At 42.4% G+C, this 14,641-nt stretch overlaps 1 protein-coding gene across 10 annotated transcripts in view; it reads right to left on the reverse strand.

Annotated features, from left to right (window-relative positions):
* UBN1 (ubinuclein 1) overlaps window positions 1-14,641 on the reverse strand; it is a 39,356-nt gene that overhangs the window by 10,928 nt on the left and 13,787 nt on the right. For 5 of the 10 annotated variants that reach the window (XM_078867023.1, XM_078867028.1, XM_078867026.1 and 2 more), the window contains exons 5-14: window positions 14,282-14,385; window positions 13,234-13,720; window positions 12,186-12,256; window positions 11,602-11,731; window positions 10,008-10,141; window positions 9,150-9,278; window positions 7,536-7,679; window positions 4,696-4,746; window positions 2,222-2,347; window positions 1,555-1,597 (exon numbers count right to left, since the gene is read on the reverse strand). In XM_078867023.1, the coding sequence (XP_078723149.1) occupies window positions 1,555-1,597; window positions 2,222-2,347; window positions 4,696-4,746; window positions 7,536-7,679; window positions 9,150-9,278; window positions 10,008-10,141; window positions 11,602-11,731; window positions 12,186-12,256; window positions 13,234-13,720; window positions 14,282-14,385 (1,419 nt within the window). The remainder of the gene's footprint in view (window positions 1-1,554; window positions 1,598-2,221; window positions 2,348-4,695; window positions 4,747-7,535; window positions 7,680-9,149; window positions 9,279-10,007; window positions 10,142-11,601; window positions 11,732-12,185; window positions 12,257-13,233; window positions 13,721-14,281; window positions 14,386-14,641) is intronic. The other 5 variants (XM_078867030.1, XM_078867029.1, XM_078867024.1 and 2 more) reach the window with 4 other exon arrangements.

The raw sequence follows: 14,641 nt of genomic DNA on the forward strand, positions 1-14,641 counted from the left end.
TTAATTGGCAGTTGTAGCAGTGTGAGTATTGTCACTGGTTTATAGAAATGTTGGTAAATATATTAAGAAGCTGGTGCCAGTCCCTCTTGGCAGTGATAAAGAACCGGGTCTAAGTGAGCAGGTTTTGGGCAAAAGCACAAAGCTGTAACTTATCAATAGCAAGCCCCAGTGACGCTGCAAGACCAGGCTTGTGATCTCTGGTAAGACCTGTGCTGTGATTGTGAATGCATACCTGTTAACCCATACGGTTTACCCGTGTTCCTGTACAAGGATATTGTGAGTTATCAGGTGCATACGGCATACAGCCGTTTCGATACGTGTAAAAGAAAACATTTGTCCATTTGTGTTTCTCCCTTGTGATGGTACTGTCGGATGAACGTTGATTTATAATGGTACGGGGTGACCAATAAGGCCTGAATTTGTCTAATAAAGTGGATATTGATGAGGGGTTGACAGGTATGTGAATGTGTTTTCATTTTTGCAGTGTGTCTTTGGAGCTGCAATTTCATGGAGATGAAAAATAAACCGAAATTATTGTTGTTGTTAATTTGGCAACATCAGACACTTGCCACAAACACCTGGCTCGTTTTGCAGTAAGGTGAGCACTTCGGGACACTTTTTTGGGCAATGCTTGAAGGCAGACCGGCGGTAAAGTATACTTGCAAAATATAGCTGAAATACAACACTGCGCAACACGTGGAGGCAGATATGAAGATGCTCTTAATATGCGCAGTGATGCCTCCTTTATTAATAAAGATTGATTGGTTTATTTTCAGCCAACGAGTGTTTATGCATGTGGGAGGAAACTTATTCTCGACTATGAATATATGGTGCCACGTGATTACGTATAACCTGGATACTTAGTTTGGATTGAGGACTACCAAGTATAACATCGTGATAAAGGGCACGAGTGTAATTGATGGGTAGCAGAGAGCGGTGCAAAAAAATTACATTGTTGTACTGTACTGGAATGCTCCTGCGTTTATGTAACACGCCTTTAAGCCCCACGGACCAGCACGAAATTGGGTAAAAATAACCTCCACGACCAGAACAGAATGGTGAAGTTCTCATCCAGGAGTGTGGTAACAAAGGGCTGTACATGATTAGATTGATGTAAGAATAGTAATTGCATCTTCTATTTTCCCTCCTGCTTATGTGAGGCGAGGGAGTTAACATCTCGCTACCGTGGCACCCATTGAGCTTTGGGTGAAGTCTATTGCGAGTAAAATTTCAATTTAAAGCTTTCGTGACTGCAGGGATTCATATTCTTGGTTCTTTCGGTAAAGTCACGTAGAAGGGAAATAATAAAATAAAAATAAAACAATAAAATTCTCACGACGTTTCGATTGCAACACAAGCAATCATCATTAGGTGTGAAAACCACAGCAAGAAAATTTATTGCGAGTGATGATGTGAGTGAGCAGGAGGACGTTTGCAGAATTATGGTTCAAACCTCCGGTTCATACTGCGGGATTCTCCTAAAAAAGGACCACCTTAAATGGATTGCACTCATCCACACAAACCAATAATTCTTCTACGGTCCACTGACGTTACCTTGAGCTTTGGTTTTGCAGGAGGAATGAATTTCTTCTTTGTACTGCAAAAGCACAAAAATCACACTGCTCGTAAGACAAAAATCATACAATTATTTACAGGCATTTTATATTTTATGCTTAAACGATGAGGATTTAAAACTACAATATAAACTGCACTGTACCTCACGCAAAAGGTAAACACGAAGGTGATTGTAGCTCCCACGTCTGCTGCCTCGATGTCAAAGACACGTTTAACGAATACAGCACTGCGGGGCCAGGTGGCTCAATGGAAGAGCAAGTAGCTTGCAAAATCTATCATTAGGATTTCAAATCCAAGTTGGTGGGGAGTGGGGGTTGTGCCAGGGTGGGTGTTGCTTTGGCTCATCATCCCTCCCTCGAGTCGCTAAAATAGGTACCAACAGTAGTGCATGTCAACTGTGGTTGTGCTATGGATAGACTCACCCCTGCCATAGGAATGTGGATTTTATTCCATCACTGGCTCAAGACTGTATATCTAAAATGAGCACCGGCTTCAGTGCTCATTTGAGCTGGAATTCACTTTGTTGTTGTTTAACAGATACCACCTGGGAGTTTAACGACACGGTATAAAACTGACATTGGAGCGCGTCAAAAATGGGGATTTCTATTTTTTATTTTAACATCAACCTGGTTTTATCCAACCTCACCTTTCTTTTGCCGCATCTTTAACATTTGCCGATTCAATCTTGGTTTTACAACAAACTTCCTGTCTTTTCTTTTCTTGTAATGAACAACTTGTACTAGTTTCTTTTTTAAATGCCGTATATTGTATTCTGTTATAAAAACAAGGGAAATGTTTTTAGTAAAGGTGCTGTGGGCTAAGTGAGGATCGAGAAAACACACACACACAGCTCTTTCTGTTCAAGTGCTATAAAGGTTTTCATTGTCTTTAGCACGACAGATTTTTCATCCATTCATTGCAGCATGAATGAAACCCACATGTCTGAAATATACAACTTTTATGTTTTGCTGGAATACACATTGATAACATTCGTTTAAAATACATTTACACATTGTACACCTCAAGCAGTGGAAACAAATGTGGATGGCAATGTAGACTGTTTACTGCACAACTGACTACCGACCCATGTTCCTGGGGGGACTTATTGATATGCTTTAGCATTACCTTGGCGTGTCCTGCAGGGGAATTGAGCATCTCCCTTTTTACTCTTTGGTTCTTTCGGTAAAGTCACGTCGGTAGAAAAATAATAGATTGCGACGTTTCTACCACAACACAAGCAATCGCCATCAGGTGGGACAACCACAGCAAGAAAAAAACGCTGAAGTAGGCCGTTTTATTTTTTGCTGTGGTTGTTCCACCTGATGACGATTGCTTGTGTTGCGATCGAAACGTCGTGATCTATTCTTTTTCTACCTACGTGACTTTACCGAAAGAACCAAAGAGTATTGATTCCTGCAGTCACGAAAGCTTCAAATCAAGATCTCCTCTTTTTGCCTTGCTACCCCTGCTCTCACCTTTCCTTTCCTTCATACATTTTAATGGTGGTCTCCCCTCCACTCCCCCAGCTGTGCAGGAGTCACGTTTTGTTGACCACTCATTGATATGCTAATTTTTTCTCTAACCCCCCTCCCTCTCTCTGCCTCCGCCCCCCCCTCTGTCTATTTAAGGCCACCCCACAGAGACGATCACCCCTCTCTGTTACCTGTGTTGCTCTCGCTATGTATGTATCTTGGTGATATCTGTCTGCTAATATGTCTGTCTATAGTTTTCTGGTTAGATTTTATGTCGCTATTTCATTATACCTGATGATGATTGCTTGTGTTGCAATCGAAACGTCGTATTCTATTATTTAATTTAATTTATTATTTTATCTTTAGACGTGACTTAACCGAAAGAACCAAATAATAATTCCTGCAGTCACGAAAGTTATAAAATTAAGATTGTGCATGAGTCTTGCTCCATTCCTCTTTCTCCCTTGGTTCTGCTCTCTGGACAGACAGGGGTCTACCTCCGTTCCCTTATCTGCATTGGTTCTCTCTGGACACAAATCTCCCTCGGTTGCCCTCTCTCCATTGGTTGTTCTCTCTAGACATGGTTTTCCTTTGGTTTCTCTCTCTGGAGAGGGGTCTGCTATCTCTACAGCAGCCTCAGCTTTAATCTCCGATAGAAATTGAGAATTTTAAATATATACACGTGGTGAAAATGTTAATCGCGTCAACAGGGCGACTTAAGACTCATCAACGTTTCTTACTTCCAGGCAGAATACTCGAACCAAGAATTCCTCTGATAAACAAATGCCTGCATATGAAAACCCATTTGCTAAACAAACTTGCATTTGATGAATAACACTTTTACTAGCATTCACATGGAGTACACTTCTACAGCAAATTAAACCAGATCATTATCCTGGCAATGAATGCTTTTCATGTTTAGTGATGACACCTAAATGATAGCCACTTATAGTCTCATGAAATTCTCAATTGTTTCTGCTGCCAGTGGCATTGAAAGCTTGTGGAATAATTAGCCTGCGGTGCAAACAATGGATTGCTTTTTTATACTCCAAAAAGTTTATGCACATTTAGCCCCCTGGATCTTATGAATGAAAAGAAACCTAATGTGTGTAGCAAATGCCTACCCAGACTGTGGATAACTTGCCACATGATCACTTGGCTAATCGACCAAGAACAATGAGAGGGATTTGAATTGCCTCCTACAATTAACCACCCAACCTCGCAACCACAAATCATCTTGTCAGAGTACATTTTGTTACATTCTCTTAGTACCAAATTTAGCCATTTTTAACGACTTTATATGGCTTTGAATGTCTCAACTGCCCTCGCCAGTCTATAGCCAGCAATTCGATGAACTGCCACATTTAAATTAATTCAAACTCTTTAGTTTTGTGGTCCTGCCTAATTTGAGTTGCTGCCTCGCATGTTGTTCTGTTATGCGAGCCATTACAACATTTATTTGTAAATAATTTGCAATACGAAACACATTTTTGGGCGTATCATCCTTAGTACGAACTTTTAGTGGAATCATTGCAGGCCTATTATAAAGATACATTTGACACACTCAGAGCACACCTGTCAATATTTCAAAAGTGATTGTTTATTGTTTCAATTAAAAAAAAACGCTGTCTGGTGCCCGGCCACTTACGGTGCTGCTGTAATGTGGCCGTGGACTGCCCGACTCTCCTTAAATAGCATTCTGTAAAACACACAGGGTCAAGCGTTCAAGTCGCATGAAGTAAAATCACTTGATGACAACAATAAATCAATCACACGGTGTCTTATAACCTGCGTTACAGATCGTGTAGTTAGAAAACGTTCTCCCACATACGAACTCTCGCACGCTCGGAAAATTACAGTATTCTCTGGCTGACAAGTTGGTGTATTTTACTTCCCAAAACATCTCATAACTTTGACATTATGGTATTATTTAATATATTTAAAGGCAAAACAACTTCATTGAATCCACATTAAGGCAATATCCTTAAACTAGAACGATGCAGCAAGTTCCAAAGACTAAAACCAACCATTCAAATACAATAACATCAGTGCTTTAGCTGCGATAGTATTCGTTATCCCAATGTTAAATTCTGTATTAAAACGTTTTGCGCAAAGAGTTGGCTGAAGGCACACGTTCAGCTATGAAAAATATTAACTTTGGCTTCAACGTTTAACATGTAGAATGGAAATAAGCACTATGGGCATTATGCCAGCACCGAAGAACACATGTTCATGAAAATGGGGCACAGATGTGGTACTGGGTGGCAATGATCAATCTGATGTAATTTATTTATCCAGCAAATCCCAGCTGCGTTCAAAAGAATTTAAAGGAGGGTCCCTGGCATCCACATGTTTGGACAATACACTGTTAAGCAGTGTTTTACTTCGGACACTATTAAGCTGAAGTGCAGAGATTTAAGTACGCTAAACTATCTCCATATCTGAAAGCTACACAATCCTGTACCATTGTAACGAGTGTAAACTGTGCGGATTAAAGTATCTCCGATGCCACATTCAATGTTTATCCTCGGAATATTTTACTGTACAGCACTACTTTTAATAAAGTGCAGCTGTGTTTGAGATCACTACACCAAGCGAAATGGAATGATGTTCATGGGAGAAAAATATATTCAATGACCTCTTTTGACGCGATAATTTGTATGTACAAGGTAAATAATGATTGTTTAAATGGTGGATGGTGAAAACAAAAGTGGCACTTTAATCAGTCACGCAGTTGCCCCCCCCACTCCTCCTGGCAGTTCAATACTTTGAAGTATGCACGTGTTGGGGATCGATTTTAAACAATTGGCTAACAAGGATGTATTCATTTGGCAGAGCACTCTGCCATGGAACTACGAGGTGGAAGTTGGCTTTTATTGAACTGTGTGAGGAGAACGCTTTTAAAAACGGTGGAGATAACTGCACAGCTTTACGACTGCGAGGTGGATGTGTCAGATTGTATGTGTGTAGAACTTCTTTCACGCCGTAACGTAGCAAGCCGTGCGAATCAGGTGTGAGAGGACACACTCAACACCAAAAGCAGTTCCGAAAGAAATAAGTATTACATTTAGATTTAACCATTGATAGCTCCAGCGCCTTCCTAATATCGGAAGGAAGAGCGTTCCAGACGGCCGCAGGAGGAGATTGTTTTAGGATGGCGGGACATTCACCAGCAATAAATATATTGAGACAATCCAACACACTCCACCGAACGCTCAGCGAGGCAATTTCTCAGGCTGTAAGCTCCTGTTAAGACGCGCTCTGGGTTAACAGGTCGTTCAATAGAAAAGCGCTCTGGAGTGCTCTGCCCAGTGAACGCACCCGTTTTATGAAAGAATTCCAACAACAAAAACCCCCTTCCCCCCCACCAGCAAAGTAACAACCTCTGAACTGGGGAAAAGCACAAATTTAAACTCGGTCAAAAGAAGGTATTTCGTTCCATCATCCAAGGAGACACCATCAAATTTGTTTCGCATTAATGGTACTTGCATGGCCGGGGGACAGCCTAGGTGTGTACCTGCAAGAGCTCTTTTTTAGGATCGTGTTTTTTTTTACAGGTAAGATATCTGATCTCGTAAGCAAAGCAAGTTTGAGTCTGGATAATGCATGAATGGGCGACCATCAATTAAAGCACGTTTACATTTTGACTTAAATCTTTCGTGACTGCAGGAATTCAGATTATTTGGTTCTTTCAGTAAATCACGTAGATAGATAAATAAAAATAAAGTGAATAAAAATAATAAAAACAAAAACCACTAATGTAGACTGTAGCCTGGTTCTTAATCTGAGTGCGTACTGGCAGTCTATAATGTAGACTAGCCTAGTTCTTAACCACGGTGAGTGTAATGGCAGTCTATAATGTAGACTGTAGCCTAGTTTTTAAGCTTGGTGAGCGTATTGGCAGTCTATAATGTAGACTGTAGCAATGGTTCTTAAACTGAGTGAGCGTACTGGCAGTCTATAATGTACGTGACTTTACCAAAAGAACCAAAGAATAAGTCTACATTATAGACTGCCAGTACGCTCACCGAGATTAAGAACCAGGCTACAGGCTACAGTCTACATTACAGACTGCCAGTACACTCAAATTAAGAACCAGGCTACAGTCTACATTAGTGGTTTTTGTTTTTTCATTTTATTTTTATTCACTTAATTTTTATTATAATTTTTCTATCTACGTGACGTTTATAAGGGTGCTGCGGGACTATGTTGTCAGCAGAGGGCAGTGCATCAAAACCCACTGCAGTACTGTACTGTGCTCCAACGCCTGTGATCCCCCACCTTCACCAACCCGCACTGACCAGCATGGTGAAGTATTGGGTCAAATAATCTCCCACGACCCATACGGTGTGGGGGGGGGCCTTGTTCAACAGTGGTGTGACAAACGGGGCCGTACATGTTTACGCAAGAACACACTGCAAGGGGAATTGGAATCTGCGAAGGACTGCATTGGTGCGGCAGTCGCGACGCGGTTTGAGAAGGCCTCACCTGGACTGCATCCAGCCCTTGGGCCACAGCGGCTTCACCTCGGCCTCTAGGAAGGCCTTCAGGTAGTCCTCGGCCGACTGTGACTTAATCCGCTCCGCGTCATATCCTGCCATCTTCACTTTCACCACATTACACAGCAAATCCCTGCAACCACCGTTATCTCATGGAGCGTCAAGTGTCACACACCGAGCAAAGCTCAACGCCGAGTCTACGTTAAGTATTTGCCGACGCGTGCATTATTATAATAATTGGAGAAGAAGAAAAACCCTCTCACCCCCCCATGTTTTTAGAAAGGCACGTGATTTTTTTGCGCTTTACAAAGCAAGGTAGCAAGGGGGGCAACACGTTGATTGTACTGATGGTTATGGATGAGTGTGGAATGGAGGATGAGTAAAAATAAGTAACGAATTATGCCACGTACAAATCGTTTGTTAGGGTTTGCATATAACATCGTGTAAAAAACACGTTATACGGTCAGGGTTACTCTTCTCTAATCCTGTCACAAAACTGAATTCATCAAACATTACTACTGTGAACGCAAAATATAAATGTTAAACAAATTATGTTCGTACTCTTTGGTTCTTTCGGTAAAGTCACGTAGGTATAAAATAAATTAAATCACGACGTTTCGGGCGCAACACAAGCGTCCGTCATTAGGTTTTATTTTCTACCTACGTGACGACTTTACCGAAAGAACCAAAGAGTATGGATCCCTGCAGTCAAACGAAAACTTCAAATCTAAATTATGTTCGTTTCTGTTTTCACATATTCATTCTGGTCAGTGCCACTTCTTTAAAACAAAACCCTCTAAAACCAGGTGGCACAAACGCACCAGAAGAACGCAAGCGCACCGACACCAAATTATTGGGAATTTGAATCGGCTGCAGACAGGGTTTCGATTTAAAGCTTTCGTGACTGCAGGGATTCATCTTCTTGGTTCTTTCGGTAAAGTCACGTAGAATGGAAATAATAAAATAATAAAAATAAAACATAATAAAATAATTCTCACGACGTTTCGGCCACAACGCAAGCAGCCGTCCTCAGGCGAAGAACAGGTCCGTCGGTAAGACAGAGTCTGAATGACACGTCCTGGGCTTGGAGCGTCTATTTAAGCTGGGAGGGAGGAGGAAGAGCGCCTTGACAAAATAATTTGCATATCAAGAGGAATTTTAGTTGTATGGTGAATATGCAGCAGTGTGGTATGCAGTAGGGTGGGTAGAATAATACATAGTGTAATATTACATAAATATGCTAAAATTCCTCTTGATATGCAAATTATTTTGTCAAGGCGCTCTTCCTCCTCCCTCCCAGCTTAAATAGACGCTCCAAGCCCAGGACGTGTCATTCAGACTGTCTTATCGACAGACCTGTTCTTCACCTGAGGACGGCTGCTTGCGTTGTGGCCGAAACGTCGTGAAAATTATTTTATTATGTTTTATTTTTATTGTTTCATTATTTCCATTCTACGTGACTTTACCGAAAGAACCAAGAAGATGCAGAAAGGGTGTTTAGTAAAAACTACAAATATTTTATCAGTTTTCAAAGATTGATTTCTGCTTGAGTTATAAATATCTAGTCAATTGAAAACATTGCTAAATGATGTTAAGTGGTCACCTTATCTCAGTGTTCCACTGAAATTTCTTTCTTGGACCAAACACACGTTTGCCAGGCTTCTCGTCATCGTCGTCATCATCGCTGGCATTTTTATCTTTATCTTCTCTTTCTCGTTCTTCACTCATAATTCTGAAGGAAAAAAACACGAATTACAATTTTGGCGTTATAACAAAACCCTCACCTTAGATTAACAACATGCTTCACCGTAAATTAAGGCAACTGCCATTCTCCGTAAGTCTTGATTGAAATGGAACACACATTCTTCATGCAGCGAAGCATTACAACTTTTGTCCACGTTCGCTCAGAGGCCCCCCCCCTCCCCCGCTGTTGTTTGCTTCCACTAAAGGGTAAAAATCACAACTCACAATAAAATAATATAAATATATTTATATAATATTATTTTATTATTTCCCTTCTACGTGACTTTACCGAAAGAACCAAGAATATAAGTTATGTAATCGGCTTTTTTTCTTATATAGAGACCACCGGGTTTTGTGAGTTGCGAAATATATATATATTATTTTATTATTTCCCTTCTACGTGACTTTACCGAAAGAACCAAGAATATGAATCCCTGCAGTCACGAAAGCTTTAAATCAATACATAACTCTTGTTTGAGTAACCCGCTCTTCCCTATCAGCATTTGCTGAAGTAACCTGCTGACCTGCCCATACTGGACATCTGCAAAAAAGAGCGACATAGATTCATCGGATTCCTCCAGTCTCAATAAAGATTGTGATTCCGAAATGCATATGGGTAATCATTAATCAGACATGTAAGTTACAGCATGCTGTAAAGTTTAGGTATTTGACAAGCAGCATTTTTTTTTTGCTTAAAAAAATAACTAAAAACAACCACCCCTTGATGTCGACTTTGGCGTACTTGGCCTGAGTGTGGGCCTGGTAAGTCTCCTGGTATTTCACGGTCTGCTCCGGCATGACGGCGCCCACAGCGTCCCGCAGCTTGTACATCGGCGACTTGAGACGTCCGTCCTGCAGAGACAGGTCACGCTCGCTTCATGAAGCCACAGTTGGCGTGGTATCAAATGGATGCATGTTGAACTTCTTTCGCACCGTACGTAGCCAACTGTGTTAATTAAAGGTGCGGGAAAATCAGAGGAATCTCCTACATCGGTTGGGTTCGCATGTTTCTGGACCCAGGGAGGGCATTGCGAACCCTCAAACACATTTTGCGGACCACTGTGCAGTGATAAAAAAAAAGTTCCATGGACCACTTTCCCACGGCCTTGCAGACTCCACCCTGTGATCCAGGGTTGGAACCAATGTCTATACCATCTGGTTTCTGAGCAGAGCAGAATAGTCATGCAACAAGAAAGCATGTCACCCACTGAAAAACATAAGCAATTACGCGACTTAATTTGGAAATAAAAGTAGAATGCATTTCAAATTTGTAAAACCTATCACCAAATAAACCGGAATGCACGTGTAGTGGCATTGTTGGGCGCGATGCGCGATCACCACTCCTCTTAGCCGGTAGTACCGGCCCCGTGTCAACCGGGGGCGGAAGAGACGCTGAGCCGGAGAGTTAGATGAAGTCGGGCTCGTTGGGCAGAGGTAATCCCCAGGGAGCATCGTGACCAGGGGTGCAGACCCCAGACCCCCAAGAAGGGGGCTGGGGGATGATGTCACACTCCAGGTCCCTCAGGAAGGTTCCAGAAGGAAGGCGTGGCTAGGGGCGGAGTGAGATGGGACTCTGTATAAAAGCTGGACCCCTGAACGGGCCTGGCAGTTGTCGTCCACTCGAAGACTCGAAGAAGCCACCCTGAAGACCTGGAGCCGGGGCCGGAGCCAAGGACCTTGGCTGGGTTGGGTCAGATTAGCTTCCCTAGGTCCCGCTAGCCGGAGGACCCTTAGTGAGCGACTCCCCCAGTGTGTAGGGCACGCCAGTGTGGAGGACATACCTCCCAAGGATATCGGGTGGAAGGGGGCCGTAATCTCTTTGTGTTAAGCTGTAATTGTATAATAAACGTGTTGCCTTCAGAAAAGTCTCCCTCCGTTTATACCCACTACACACGCAATCAATCATCACATCTCGGAAGCTTAAGCAGTGTTAAACTTGACGAATACTTGGTTAAGAAGCCCAAGGGTGTTGTAGGCTTGGGCTGGATTTCTTCAAGCTTTGAGCATTACACCTCGTGTATGTCAGTATTGTCTCTGTACTCCCGTGTTCACCCACCTACCAGTCAACCTCTCATGAATGGAACTGGCCAACCATTCCAATGAAAGAACATCAGAAAAAGAGTTTCAGGAGTCCGTGAGGCTTTTGTGGACACACAAATGGGATTCGTCTTCTTCTTCTCGCTGCAATTCCCCCAACTCGTGTCGTCTTCCTCCACACCATTCTCTGTCCTGGGCCAATCTCCATGTCCACTCTGAGGTCCACAACACAAACCGCTTGTCCTCGCCTACACATCCACTGAGCAGCTGCTCACCTGCTCATGCTGATGGAGCTTCTTGGCGCGCCTCAAAAGAGATTCCTTGCTGCAACCCAGGAGGGACGCCACGTGAGCGTAGACGCCCCCACGCAGCTGGCTGTTCAGTTCCTTTGTCTGAACTTCGATGCTACATGAGGGTCAAGAACAAAGCGAGTGGTTGAAAAGAAAAGATTTAAATGAATGTTCATATGTAATTATTCATGTGCCCCCCCCCCCACACCATTAAACCACATTTACGTGGTAAAGTATGGTGTACAAAACCACACGACCATCTAGCAATGGATTGACAAATGCTAAAAGTAAGTGTGAATATTGTGAAGGATATAATATTCAAGGTAATTATGGAGTACAGATGCTACAAAAGAAAATGTGCATTCTCAAACAATATTTGACAGATTTGGAAGAAAACTAATTTTAGATTCACAACTTACGAGTCAATTAGGATTCTGGAATGCCATTCCGTGACACATTTTAACATATTATTGCACAATTTCACGAGTCAAAGGTACCTTCTTAATATTTACGTACCAAGTTAACTATTTTGACGATGAAACAATAATGTCGCTGTGGCTAGTACTCACTCTAGGAGGATGTGACTGACATCTTGGCTGAAGAGCTTCTGCTTGCTCTCGCTATCACACGTTTTGGCAACCTGAGTTTAAAAGAAAAAAATATTAGCACCACATTGAGCGAAAAAAACACCAACATTCCACCAATATTTCTCTTCCAGACTGCCATTCACATTTAAGCTTCCACAGGGGTTGTGGTATAGCGTGTGGAACAAGTCAGGAACCTTAGCGATTTCAGAACCACACTGGATATACAGATGTTCATTTAAAATATGAATAAGCAGGCTAACAGCAACGTGGACACGTTGAGGATTGTTCAGGCATCATCCTGTGATGAAAAGGACTGAGATGTGTATGGCCAAATTGGGTACAGTTGGAGCATCTGCTATAATTTACTGTACAGATGTATGTACGGTTTATGATTTTTGGTGCACTCTGTATAAACACGACAGCGAGAGGAAAATTAATTTTAAACAACTTAAAAACATTCTTGCATATGCATGGATTCTATAATGCTTTCCAACACGCGTTTGTCTTCCGAAGTCTTTAATTAGCATTATGGAAACCGATAGCGTAGCTGTGAGGGCATATTTGCATTTTTATTCTATGGTTTGGGTATCCTGATTTTGGGCATCGGCCTTAACAATTTGCTTGGTTTTATGTAGGATAAGTCCTTAGTACCAACAAAACTTGAAATTTATTTGAAATATCGATTTAAAGCTTTCGTGACTGCAGGGATTCATCTTCTTGGTTCTTTCGGTAAAGTCACGTAGAAGGGAAATAATAAAAATAATAAAATAAAATTCTCACGACGTTTCGGCCACAGCGCAAGCAGCCGTCCTCAGGTGAAGAACAGGGCTGTCGGAAAGACAGCGTCCGAATGAACACCACCAAGCTTGGCAGCGTATATTTAAGCTGGGTTAGAGGAGGACATTTATAACCGAATCATCTCTACAATAGTAACCATGACCCCAAGTTAGAGAGACATGGACAGACAGATGGACAGAGCTCATGCATTAATGCTTGCAACCTCAGTTGGAATGCATTAAATATATTTTACCTCTGCCAGTTGCTTAATTTTCATGTCAAGTGGAGCAGGCAGCCCATCTGGCAGCTTGGGATTGGGCTGGGCCTGCTGGCAAGGAGCCTCCGACTCCTGGGAGAGGCTGCTGTTTGGCGAGTCCTCCAGGAGACTGTCCAGGTCAAGGCTGGTCAGGTTGTGTGCTGCGTTGGCCACCACCTGAAGTAGGTCCAGATCGCAGCCTGGCCCAAACAGGTTGGGCAGCAGCTGGTCGGCAGAGCAGTCTGGCATTGGCAGGGGCTCTGGCTTGCTTACAGGCGCTTTTACGAGCTCCTCTGGAGCGCTGGCATTTGTAGCATTTACAGAGTTTCCGGATGCCGGTGCGGCCTGCGCCACCTTTTCCTGCTTCATTGCCGCCTCCTCTTTCTCCTTCTGGAATCGCTCAATCATCTCCGGCAGTGAAATGGAGCCTTTGCTTTTCTTTTTCTTCTGCTTTTCGGACTTGTCAGAATTCAGAGGTGTTATTCTGCGAAAGAAACACGCCTTGTTTTTTTCCACGACCATTTCTCATCAAGCAGTAACTTTAAGCAGTAAATAATGGCTTTTGCAAGTGTGTTCTAATGCCCCAAACTTAAGACGTTACAGTTCAGCAAAATCAAACTCCCAAACGGATATTAATGCTTAAAAAGTCTCTTCGACACAATGGTGTTCTTGAAATGTTTGAAAAAGAACAAGGACCAGGCATTCTTTGGCAAGAATATGCTCCGAGTCTCAGATGAGGGGGGGATCAACAGTAAGTTAATATATTCTTCTGTATAAAGTGGGTGGGTTTGCAGATTCGTAAAAAGGAGATGGGGTGGAGTGGTGGTGGAGTGGTTAGCGTACTGCCCCCTGAAACCCGGCAAACCGATTTTGATTCCTGGCTATGGCTAACATCGGTGGCAAGTGATACCAGAACTGCTCTTGGGCACTAAATTCTCAACCCCATAACCGACACAAGTGTGAGGAAGCCATAATCCATCAATGGACTGACCAAGGGCTGTACTCTTTTTGTATGTGAGAAAGTGGACATTCGAATAAACATTACCCTATTTGCTTGAGCACTTTCAGCTTTTTAGGCATTTTCTCTTTCTCAGGTCCTTCTTTCCTTTTACGCTTCTTCATCATCTTGTCCTCTCCTTCCTTAAATTTCTTGTGGGAAGTAAAAATACAAAACATCAAAGACAGATCATCGATGAAACAACACTGATGTTACTTGCCAATGAGCAAAAAAACACTTGGAGAAAACCAATACACTTAACATTGAGAATTAAAAGTTACAAATGTAATCAAAATAAAACAAATTCTGATGCCTCTCCAGATTGTACCGTGTGTGTTTTTGGCGCGACCTCATCGCAAACAACATGCAGTAACAACCCAAAAAGCTAAAACCTATGCAGGACCCAAA

Source organism: Lampetra fluviatilis, chromosome 23, assembly GCF_964198595.1.
Source record: "Lampetra fluviatilis chromosome 23, kcLamFluv1.1, whole genome shotgun sequence".
Taxonomy (NCBI): domain Eukaryota; kingdom Metazoa; phylum Chordata; class Hyperoartia; order Petromyzontiformes; family Petromyzontidae; genus Lampetra; species Lampetra fluviatilis.